Source organism: Oncorhynchus mykiss, chromosome 8 (assembly GCF_057628025.1).
Source record: "Oncorhynchus mykiss isolate SJ-2025 chromosome 8, ASM5762802v1, whole genome shotgun sequence".
Lineage (NCBI taxonomy): Eukaryota > Metazoa > Chordata > Actinopteri > Salmoniformes > Salmonidae > Oncorhynchus > Oncorhynchus mykiss.
The window spans coordinates 29,639,254-29,651,627 of NC_143029.1; the positions used below are offsets into that span (position 1 = coordinate 29,639,254).

At 42.3% G+C, this 12,374-nt stretch overlaps 1 protein-coding gene across 1 annotated transcript; it reads right to left on the bottom strand.

Annotated features, from left to right (window-relative positions):
- Window positions 1-6,911: 6,911 nt before the first annotated feature.
- Window positions 6,912-11,345, bottom strand: lcb2 (Serine palmitoyltransferase 2). Its single transcript, NM_001165131.2, is given in 3 exon segments — window positions 6,912-7,530; window positions 8,400-8,594; window positions 11,103-11,345. Coding segments are annotated over 3 exon segments (519 nt in total). The 5' UTR covers window positions 11,268-11,345; the 3' UTR covers window positions 6,912-7,371.
- Between the last annotated feature and the right edge of the window lie 1,029 nt (window positions 11,346-12,374).

A 12,374-nucleotide genomic window follows, 5' to 3' on the forward strand; every position in this document is an offset into this window, starting at 1 on the left:
CTGGAAATGGTGTTGGAGGGCCAGTAGGAGTCACTTTTTCCTCTGGTCCAAAAATAAATAATAATATCCCAATGCCCCAGGGCAGTGATTGGGGACATTGCCTTATGTAGGTTGTGGTCTTTTAGATGGGACGTTAGACAGGTGTCCTGACTCTCTGTGGTCACTAAAAATCCCATGACACTTATCATAAGAATAGGGGTGTTAACACCGGGGTCCTGGCTAAATTCCCAAACTGGCCCTCATACCATCACGGCCACCTAACCATCCCCAGCTTCCCTTCCAATTGGCTCATGGTAAAACGTAAGCCTATTGTTTGTTTGTCCCGTTCATACATCTATCAGCTTTACACAGAAACAGTGTTCATTTTTTCTTTAGTCTCCCGAAAAGTCAACAGTTAAAGTACCCTGGGGTAATTTCATTTTACTTTCTGTCAACACACTCACACACACACACACACACACACTCACACACGCACGCACACACACACACACAGAGCGAGAGAGTGAATGTGTCTGACACAGAGCGCTTCCTACTTTTCACATTGTAGTCATTTTGCAGACACTTACAATTAGTGTATTCATCTTAAGATAGCTAGGTGGGACAACCACTTATCACAGGCACATAAAGTACATTTTTTCCTCAATAACGTAGCTAGCAGTAGTCAGAGCAAGGAGGTAGGGTTCAGCGATGTCAACCTTTGTCCTATGATGATTATGTACCATAAAAATCAGTGATATACGATGCTATCGCCCCCATTGGCCATTTAAATACAACAACTCAAACATAACCTAAAAGCTCTGCTAAAAAGACAGTTAGGCTGTAGCGCAAAATCAAATTTAACTGGACAAATCATGGCGAAAGATGATGTTGAAAGCTTGGGAAGAGGCTAAGTGCAGGCAATAGCAAATGTTTTCGAATATTCCTTTCTGGTGGAATTGCAGAACAGGTGTGTGTGTGCGTGGCACGCACATGATGGAGCAGTGACTGTCTGATGAGGAACAGTCTTACCGTAGCGAGTTAAGTTATACATCATGGCCTTTAATTGTTTGTGCCATCTCTCATAAAGCTGTGATTGAGAAGCCTAGGCTATAGCCCTTCATTCTTGAAAGCCACAACAACTCTAGGGCAACGCCTTCGTAGCCTAGAAAATTGGGGAAATGAGCTACTGTTCATAACTTTAAGTTGTCTTAAGGCTTTTATGATAGGCCTAGTAGGAGATACAGTTGAAGCCGGAAGTTTACGTACACCTTAGCCAAATACATTTAAAAACTCTGTTTTTCACAATTCCTAACATTTAAATTCCCTGTCTTAATCCTATAGAACATTTGTGTGCAGAACTGAAAAAGCGTGTGCGAGAAAGGAGGCCTACAAACCCGACTCAGTTACACCAGCTCTGTCAGGAGGAATGGGCCAACATTCACCCAACATATTGTGGGAAGCTTGTGGAAGGCTACCCGAAACGTTTGACCCAAGTTAAACAATTTATAGGCAATGCTACCAATTACTAATTGAGTGTATGTAAACTTCTGACCCACTGTGAATGTAATGAAATAAATAAAAGCTGAAAGAAATAATTCTCTCTACTATTATTCTGACTAGAGGTCGACAATCGGAAATCTGTATTTTTGGGCGCCGATTTAAAAAAAATGGTTTAAAAAATATATACCTTTATTTAACTAGGCAAGTCAGTTAGAAACACATTCTTATTTTCAATGACGGCCTAGGAACGGTGGGTTAACTGCCTCGTTCAGGGGCAGAACGACAGATTTTCACCTCGTCAGCTCGGGGCAACCTTACAGTTAACTAGTCCAACGCAATAACGACCTGCCTCTCTCTCGCTGCACTCCACAAGGAGACTACCTGCTACGCGAATGCAGTAAGCAAAGGTAAGTTGCTAGCTAGAATTAAACTTATCTTATAAAAACAATCAATCATAATCACTAGTTAACTACACATGGTTGATGATATTACTAGATATTATCTAGCGTATCCTGCGTTGCATATAATCTGACTGAGCATACAAGCATACAAGTATCTAAGTATCTGACTGAGCGGTGGTAGGCAGAAGCAGGCGCGTAAACATTCATTCAAACAGCACTTTCGTGCGTTTTGCCAGCAGCTCTTCGTTGTGCATCAAGCATTGCGCTGTTTATGACTTCAAGCCTATCAATTCCTGAGATGATGCTGGTGTAACCGAAGTGAAATGGCTAGCTAGTTAGCGTGCGCTAATAGCGTTTCAAACGTCACTCGCTCTGAGCCTTCTAGCAGTTGTTCCCCTTGCTCTGCATGGGTAACGCTGCTTTGAGGGTGGCTGTTGTCGTTGTGTTGCTGGTTCGAGCCCAGGGAGGAGCGAAGAGAGGGACGGAAGCTATACTGTTACACTGGCAATACTAAAGTGCCTATAAGAACATCCAATAGTCAAAGGTTAATGAAATACAAATAGTATAGAGGGAAATAGTTATACAATTCCTATAATAACTACAACCTAAAACTTATTACATGGGAATATTGAAGACTCATGTTAAAAGGAACCACCAGCTTTCATATGTGCTCATGTTCTGAGCAAGGAACGTTAGCTTTTTTACATAGCACATATTGCACTTTTACTTTCTTCTCCAACACTTTGTTTTTGCATTATTTAAACATGTTTCATTATTTACTTGAGGCTAAATTGATTTTATTGATGTATTATATTAAGTTAAAATAAGTGTTCATTCAGTATTGTTGTAATTGTCATTATTACAAATAAATAAATAAAATAAAAAACGGCCGATTAATCGGCATCGGCATTGAAAAATCATAATCGGTCGACCTCTAATTCCACATAAAGTGGTGATCCTAACTGACCTAAAACAGGGAATTTTTACTAGGATTAAATGTCAGGAATTGTGAAAAACTGAGATTAAATATATTTGGCTAAGGTGTGTAAACTTCGACTTCAACTGTATCTTGTGTACTGCCCTGCTGTGCAATCCGAGACTCCGTTTTTTACTGAGCAGCGCCAGTCAAGTTCAAATAGGCTAAACTATTGTCTGTCACATCACAAAGTCGTCACCGTCGACAATGGCTGTCAATCATCGTTGATCGACGATGCTATCATAAAGTCTCCCGACACTACTTCATATGCTACTACCCTCAGGGCCATTGGTGTCGTCAGGCATTATGACAATTGACTACCCCGTATCTCAATGTTTTGAGAACACATGGAGGAAACTAGATTGTTTTGGAATGGCGTTAACCCTTTAAGACCAACGTACAACTGGTGAATGAAAACATAACATGTTTTCACCACCAAAAGGAAATACGCTGTGTGCCCAACAGCGATCATTTCAGGGAAGGAAAAGTTACTTTAATACATTGACTTACAGAAAGTGAGAGGAAAGAGGGAGAGAGAAAGTGAGAAAGGCACACACACACACGGATAAAAGTGATACATAAGCTAAGTTTACATCCAATTGGCGACAGATTTTCATGCAAATATCCTACAATCCGCATAAAGAAATATGCACGTTTCAACCATACTGATAGATTTGTCACAAAAACTGTGGCGTTAATTAGCAACTGTGTCTACTCCGGCCTTGGTAACGTCACTCGAGCCAACAGCTTGCAGTTACAGTGCGGATAGGCTGTGGGCGGATAGGCTGTGGGCGGATAGGCTGTGGGCGGATAGGCTGTGGGCGGATAGGCTGTGGGCGGATAGGCTGTGGGCGGAGTCTACATGATGAGATTATTATGGAAAAGCATTGATCATCATGTCACCAGAATAAAACCTTCGATATTTATTGGAAAGGAGCATCAAGCTCATCACCTTGCACTTTCACCACCCCGTGAAGTTCATCAAAATGTATTTAATCTGTAGCCTAATAAACTGCATGCTTTCCTGAATCGTAGTAAGCGTACTACACACCAGATCGCGTGACTCAAAGTTTACTTCGATTTGATGGTCATTAAATAAATATTTGAGCATAAAGGCGCTTACGTCGCTATTTCTCGCATAATGAATGTTACCGACATAAAAAGAGTGTACCAAAACTTCCATCACAGCTTTCGTGTTTTTAAAAGTTTTTTTATATGGTTGTACTTTACTTGCATTAAAACTGTGGATGGAAATGTGGCGAGGCATTCCTGCAGAATTCCTACCTTCCCAGCGAGAGCAGGAATGTTCATGGAGTTGGTAGCGAAGCCCATCCCAAACGCCATGGATGACTCCACCCCCAGGAACCTAGCAACCAGCTGCTCCAACTCCTCATGGATGTCCAGGTTACCTTGAGACAGCAGAACATGCCAATAGAATAAGGCCTTACTGTAAAAAGGTCAACTCAGCTAAATGACATTGCCACCAGCAGCACCGCAGATATTGAGATAAGTGAGATGCAAGACTTCTCTCTCACACAGTATCTACGCACGTGCACAGGTTCACAGTGTGGTAGCCAGGGCACCAGGAGAAGTTGAGCCTCCCACGTTGAAATTGACCCACTATGCTGTTTACTTACTGCATCTACATCCTATCGCTGAGTCTATGAACAAGTGTTCATGTCAATGTAAAGTGCATGACGTCAATAAAGATGCACGAACATAACTATCCATATCAGTAACAGTGATGCTCTATGGGCGTTTTCACACTTGGACCCTTTCAGACAATTTTTATGCAGTGTGTACACTTCAAAATGAACTCGGATCACTCAAAAGAGCCCAAACGGAGACCATCTCGGAGGTGGTCGGATTTCAGTTTGCGGTCCGATTCCCTTTTTAGGGCAATGTGAACACAAAGCTCTCCAGAGTCGCTTGTCATTATTCCCACACCACACACTAGACTAACGCAACACCGTTTCCCCTGCCAAAAGAGAGAAGATGAGGTGCAAGTTCAAGGGGGGGAAAAAAAAAAGTGTGCGGTTTTTGGATATTGATTAGCGGTTGTCAAGGATGCACAGAAATTCCAAAATATGTGTGCTTTTCAGTTCAGATTATTGGTCTCATCCCCTTCATCTACACTGATTGAAGTGGATTTAAAAAATGACATCAATAAGGGATCATAGCTTTCCCCTGGTCAGACGCTCATGGAAAGAGCAAGTGTTCCTAATGTTTTGTACACTCAGTGTATGTCCAACATGTCATTATATTCGGTGCTCTGTCATTGTGTGGTACATAATAACAGAGGACGTGCCTTTTGTTTCCTTGTTTCTTTAAAAATGACAAAACCACAAAGAATATGGGAGAAACAAGACCAACAACAAATTGAGCGGAGCAGCTTGTCTGTACTAGTGCATGCTTCATATCTGTGCTTCGTTTTAGATAGCATATGCCATTTAGCACACGCGTGAATAGACTCCAGTATTTATGCTGCAGTAGTTTGTGTCGGGGGGCTAGGGTCAGTTTGTTATATCTGGAGTACTTCTCCTGTCCTATTTGGTGTCCTGTGTGAATCTAAGTGTGCGTTCTCTAATTCTCTCCTCTCTTTCTCTCTCTCGGAGGACCTGAGCCCTAGGACCATGCCCCAGGACTACTTGACATGATGACTCCTTGCTGTCCCCAGTCCACCTGGCTGTGCTGCTGCTCCAGTTTCAACTGTTCTGCCTTATTATTATTCGACCATGCTGGTCATTTATGAACATTTGAACATCTTGGCCATGTTCTGTTATAATCTCCACCCGGCACAGCCAGAAGAGGACTGGCCATCCCACATATGCTCTCTCTAATTCTCTCTTTCTTTCTCTCTCTCGGAGGACCTAAGCCCTAGGACCATGCCCCAGGAATACCTGACATGATGACTCCTTGCTGTCCCCAGTCCACCTGGCTGTGCTGCTGCTCCAGTTTCAACTGTTCTGCCTTATTATTATTCGACCATGCTGGTCATTTATGAACATTTGAACATCTTGACCATGTTTTGTTATAATCTCCACCCGGCACAGCCAGAAGAGGACTGGCCACCCCACATAGCCTGGTTCCTCTCTAGGTTTCTTCCTAGGTTTTGGCCTTTCTAGGGAGTTTTTCCTAGCCACCGTGCTTCTACACCTGCATTGCTTGCTGTTTGGGGTTTTAGGCTGGGTTTCTGTACAGCACTTTGAGATATCAGCTGATGTACGAAGGGCTATATAAATAAATTTGATTTGACTGTTCGGGCGGTATCGGGAATCGAACCCACCATACAGCCATTGCAAGGACCATGCTATACCGGAGCTACAGAGGTCCACAGATATGAGTGTATCAAAGCAAATGTCCCCCCCCCCACAAGAAGGTTATTATAACCAGGTCTTACCCATCTCAGAGCGGGTGCTGCCCACTCCCACACCGTACTTGTGTGTTGACCCTGTGGCATTGTCAGCACAGCTCCCAGTGTTCTCAGCAAAGCCCAGGTAGTTATAAGAACCCATGTTGATCACGTCTTTCACCACCTTGCCTGTGTGTCTGGCAGACAAAGAGACAACTTTGAGCAACTCTGACAAGACATGGAAGTATTAAACAAACCAGTGTCAAAAAGAGAACAAACCCATGACAATATGAAGGGGTTTCCTTTGTTTTTTTGGTTTTATACAGTACTTCTCATTTTTGCCAGGCAGCTAAATTAAATACCCTACTGGCTAAACGTGTTTGAATAGGTTTTGTTTTTGAACTGCATCTTGACGTGATGGGTTCCCTAACACTTACATTTGGTTGTGGAAAATAAGCTAATAAAATCAAATAGGGCCTAGCTAAGAGTGAAAGAGGTCAACATGTGCTGGATAGAAACCACCAACTGTATTCATCACATCTGTCCCGACAGTCTCCCCTCACAAAAAGAGGAAAAATATATATTTTGATATTTCTTTCCATTAGTCTTTTGATACGGTCCTAAAATGTTTGGCATTTCAGCAGTCAAGTTAAAATAGTCTCACCAGTGAAACTTACCAAAAAATTTTTTTTTTTTTTTTTTTGACGTAGGTAGGTAAGGACACACACATTTTGGTATTCTATCCTCGTGGGGACCTAAAATGTGTTTCCATTCAAAATTCTATTTTCCCTAACTCTAAACTTTAACCAGTAACCCAACCCATGACCACTATTCTTCCTCTCACCCTGACCATAATTGTAACCCTAATTGTAACCCTAATTGTAACCCTAATTGTAACCCTAAATCTAAGCTTAAAATAGCCTTTATCCTCATGGGGATGTGGGAAATGTCCCCACAAGGGAGAATTTTCCTTGTTTTTCTTTTGGGGGATTTTAGGTACCCACAAGGATAGAAGAACCAACCCATCCATCCACACACATCTTGTCTCCCGAGCTACTCCCATGATTTTCTAGGGCTGGGCCCTAGGCTACAGCGCCAAACAAATGGTCTCGTAGTAGCCCCCCCCACACACACTATAAGTAAGCCCTGTTAGGGTGCGCGACTCACTCGAACGTCCAGTTGTAGTCTTTGGAGGTTCTCTCCACCAGGTCCATCTTGGCTCCAGGGACACTGCAGATAGGCCTGTTCCAGTTGTCACGGATACGCATGTATAGATTCCTGGTGTAGAAGTTCTCAAAGTCCTGGTACAGCGGAACAAAGTCCTACAACACAGACAGAGAGAGAGAGATCACTGTCATACGTTAGAATGATTAGCTAGGTCTGGATCAATCCAAGCAACACAGGTGTGTCTTTCTTTCAAGCTTTCAGAGAGCTCGTTTGACATAGCTTGCACTGAGCATTGCTGTTTACAAATAACAGGTTTGGGAAACGCTTACTCTGTTCTGGAACCTTCCTTGAGTAATTGTTAGGACATAACGGTTGCACTGAGCATAAAGGTTGTGAAAAAGATATTGTGGAATCTGCCTTGAGTTAGCTTTTTCACACATTCCTGTGTTACATGGCAACATTTCCTTTCGTAGGATAGCCGGAAGAAAAGCCATTATCCATCGGGTGATTGGTTGAGAATTCTTGGGTGCGTGACATCACTCAGAGCCCTTACCAGAACACAAAACATGGCAGACAATTTCTCTCGTGTTGAGATCTGAAACCAGTAGTAATCACCAACTTCAATGAAGTTCAAATTGAAAGACGTCTAATATTCCTACATCCGAATAAGATTGTCGCCAAGGAGACGCACCTTATTCACACAGCGCTTGAGTAAATATTAGAATTGTAATAGTTGGGTCTACATCAAAGCAACAAATCCAGTAAAAGTCAGTTTGGGTGGGAGCAGAGTGAGAGTGGTGAGCAGGGAGTCTGTAGAAGTTATCCCTATCCACTGATACAGGGTCAGATCTTAATGATTAGGTTAGGATTGGGAAGGTGGGCCGGTGAGGTGGTTAGTGGCAAATACCTTATTCTTTAGAAAAATACAGACAAACAAAATGTATAGACACTCTGGATACGAGTGTCTGCTAAATGACCAAAACGCAACAGTAAATATAACAAAAGTACTGTCTGCATCTCTTACCTTCTGTTCGTCCCTCTCTCTGGCCACGTGGCAGTTCTCGACACCCCAGTTGCGGAGGAAGTCTCTGAGGTACCCGAAGATGGTGAGGATGCCGTAGCCCACGTAGGTGAGAACCGCCACAAGCAGAGGAGTCTCCTCAAACTGCTCCACAAACGGCCGGTTGTACAGGCTGGTGTTACGCACAACATGGTTGTTCTGGAGAAGAAGAAATACACAGACAACAGAAGACGGTGGGTGATGTTACTACCTCAAAGTGATTTTGTGTTGATCTTTGCACGAAGATTTTGTGTTGATCTTTGCACGAAATTCGGTTAACGCCAAACAAGGTGACACGGAACCGCCATTGTTTTTGGGGTAGGCCTAGTCGTTGCTTAGCAAAGCGTACCCTAATGGCAGTTGAAGTTACTTCTGTCCCATGGGTGACAGCCAAGGTGAGAAAAATATTAACGAGTGACATTTGAGTGAACTTATTATCTCGTTGATTACATAGGCCAGGGATAGAATCTAGGGTGATTTGTGAGAGTGAACATTTAAAAAAAAAGGTGTTTAGCTTGGCTTCCAGATCAAGAGAGTCTAACAACTACATTTAAGAGGCTTGCCGAGCCTTTCTATGGACATTAAAACAACTCAGAGGGAAACATGAGGAAATATAGGCCCAGGTCTTCTTTATTCAGAGATTGTTTGTTAAAAACACAGAGGGACTAAAAACAGACCCAAGACCATTTCAAGTTATACAATAAAACATTTTTTGAAACATAAAAACATAAGTGCGGTTGTTCCCCCCCATAAAAAGCCAGATTACATAGCCCCTAGGCTCAGAGGGTTATCCATAGGTTTCCAATTGAGGCTGAGCTGAACTGTGGTTTATTGTCCTGAAAACTATACTCTGAAATCAAATGACCTGAAGTCAGTCAGCCTCGTCCCCCATTAAACCCCTGGCTGCTTAGCAACCACACGTGACCCAGTCATGCTCCTCTCTGAAATACCTTTGTGGTGTATGTGTTTGCACGCATACAGGCTGTTCTGAACTGAGCTCAGAACTGGTCAAACCGGCTACCAGGGTCTGTCTCCCACGGGGAACAAACATGAGGAAATAGCCCTCTAACTTGTCCACTAATCAACATACACCCTGAGGTCTGACTGCTAACAACTAGACCTTTAGGCTAACTGAAATGCACAGAGAGAGAGTTGCTTCATGTTTAAAGTGAAAAATGCCTTTCAGAGAAAGCAGTTAGTGTCCTAGGCCCTACGTCCACTACCACAGACTACTAAAAACAGACCGATCTTATTTGAGCACCATTTATAGCTGTGCATTAGAAACGGTCCTAAGACCAACTGTCATGTGAGAAGAGACTGCTTTGAACCTGGGGTGGAAACTGGAAATGTAGCCTACAGTACAGTATGTTAGAAACAGATAAGATTAGCATTCCTGAAACATTATTTTGCCTCTGAGAAATTAAGCTAACTGACTGCACCCAAATTGGACATTTTAATTTAGAGGATTCATATAATATTCAATAACTATTCTCCATAGCAGTGTCAGTGTAAACAGAGACCAGCCCTTCTACAACCTGACGTACAATTTGATGTTTTTTTTAAACAATGAGTTAGAAACAAGGAATCCAAAGACACGGTCAAAAGAGACTTGCATTGGATTTGTGCCACACATGCTTAAAAGTTAGCTTTATAAACAGTGTCCAGGTAAACAAAACCAAAGCATAGGTCGCTGTCATACCTTGTCCATAAACTGCTTACAGGGTAAGGAAACCAATGTCATTTTGTAATTTGGGTGAACTATACTGATAACAAATATCACCTAAAAGTAGGAACAGCACCATTTAGTGGTCAGAACCTGGTAATATCAGGATATAGGATGGGACACAAACCTAACAACTTCAATGACTAATTTGGCTCAACTGCCACCACGTCCCTCTCTTCCATATCTTTCTCCTCAGAGACATTCCTGCACTGCCAGGGCCCACTCCCATAGCCAGCAGCCATTCTCCCCAGGTGCAGGCTTGTGTGCTGCCCGGGGAGGGGTGTGTGTGCGTTTCTGGGAGACAAAGTACTCCTGTCTAGTTGTTACACAACAAAAGCTCTGCCTCCCCATGCTGACTGGTATTCTCCATAGTAGTGTCAGTGTAAACAGAGACCAGCCCTTCTACAATCTCTCTCTCTCACACACACACACACACACACACACACACAGTTATTGCTAAATGCTGTTCTACTACACACATACCAGCATTATCACGTCATCAGGTAAAAAAACAAACATTATAGGTGTTTTGAGTTTAAAAGAGTGAATTTATGATGTCAATGATTAGTTTAAAAGTGTCTGAGGAAAACTAAAAAAAAACAATGTTCAAAATGAGTCAAGGATGTGGTCGATTGTGTACTGTAAACTTTCCTATTCACTTTCACCAATGAAACATAGCCTAATCATAGGCTGCTATCTGACAACACCCATAACCTATCCCTCAGTACACAAATTATGAGGCTTGATCGTTTAGTAAGAAAACATCCACCCTGTCAAACTTATAATAATACAACTACGACTAGGTAATAAAAGCTACACAATGAAGCGAATTATTCAACTGTTTGATACTTCGTCGGGCTGTGGTTATTCAATCTACTTGTGAACAAAGGCAAGTGTTTCTTCCCTATTCCTATGTAGCGGTAGCGTTGACGGGTGGGCCTCACCTTCTCACTCGGGCGCCGATACTTCTTCTGTTGCGGTTGTTGGAACAAACAATGATTCTTCACGAAACCGTTCCTTCCCGAAGATTTTTTACCGTTTGCGGTCCGGTGGCAAACATCTCCATTTATCAACTTATTCGCCGAGCTCTCAGTCATACTTGGTGGCATTTATTCGCTTGAATATCCCGGTTGTATACTTGTTCACCAAGGGACTCTTCTCTTCTCAGTTAATGCCGGAACTAGCATTCTGCCAGCAGCACAAACAACGACGTCACATTCGTATGGTAATGAAGAAGCCTTCAAAATAAAAGGCCGCATTTCAAAACATTGCAAAGTGGATAACTCATTCAAAATCCAATAAGTCATTTATGAAGAAAAAAATGTATTAACACCAATAATGAAAATGAAAAAATACAATGTTGACACTGGTATGTTGAGAATATTGGGCTGTAAGAGAGAAAAAGATTTTACCTGTCTCAGCTAAATACAGCTAAATACTTATTTTCCACCATAATTTGCAAATAAAATCATAACAAAATCCTACAATGTGATTTTTTTGATTTTTTTTCCTAATTTTGTCTGTCATAGTTCAAGTGTACCTATGATGAAAATTACAGGCCTCTCTCATCTTTTTAAGTGGGAGAACTTGCACAATTGGTGGCTGACTAAATACTTTTTTGCCCCACTGTATATGTAGTTTTGCAGGACGATTGTGTCGTACATATCCAGCAGCACTTCGTTCTCCACCCCCTCCATAGCCCCCAATGCAATACACCATAATACACGGTACAGTACATGGGTTACATATTGGCTTGTAGAGAGAAAACTTTTCTACCCGTTTTAGCTAAAGTTGGTAGTTCTCTCTAAAACACGATGTGTATCGTGTTGTATTGGTGGGTGGGTGGAGAACGAAGTGCTAGGTACATACAACAGTCCCCCTCCAAAACGACACATATTTGCTTAGTAGAGACCCTACTGAGTATTTCCCACCTGACTTTAGCTGAGACAGGTAGAAAAGTTCTCTCTCTGCAACCAGTATGTATCCCATTCCCATGTACATTCTATTAAAGTGGATTGCTTTGGAGGCTATGGAGGTGGCTGGGTGAAAAACCAGCAGCAGCCTGTGCGATGCAGTCTCCCTAAAAAATTTACCATATTTGGTTAGCGGAGACCCTACTGAGTATTTCCCTCCCCACTTTAGCTGAAATAAGCAGAAAAGTTCTCTCTTCAACCTAATATGTATCCCATATTATAGTGTAGTGCATTGTAGGCTAT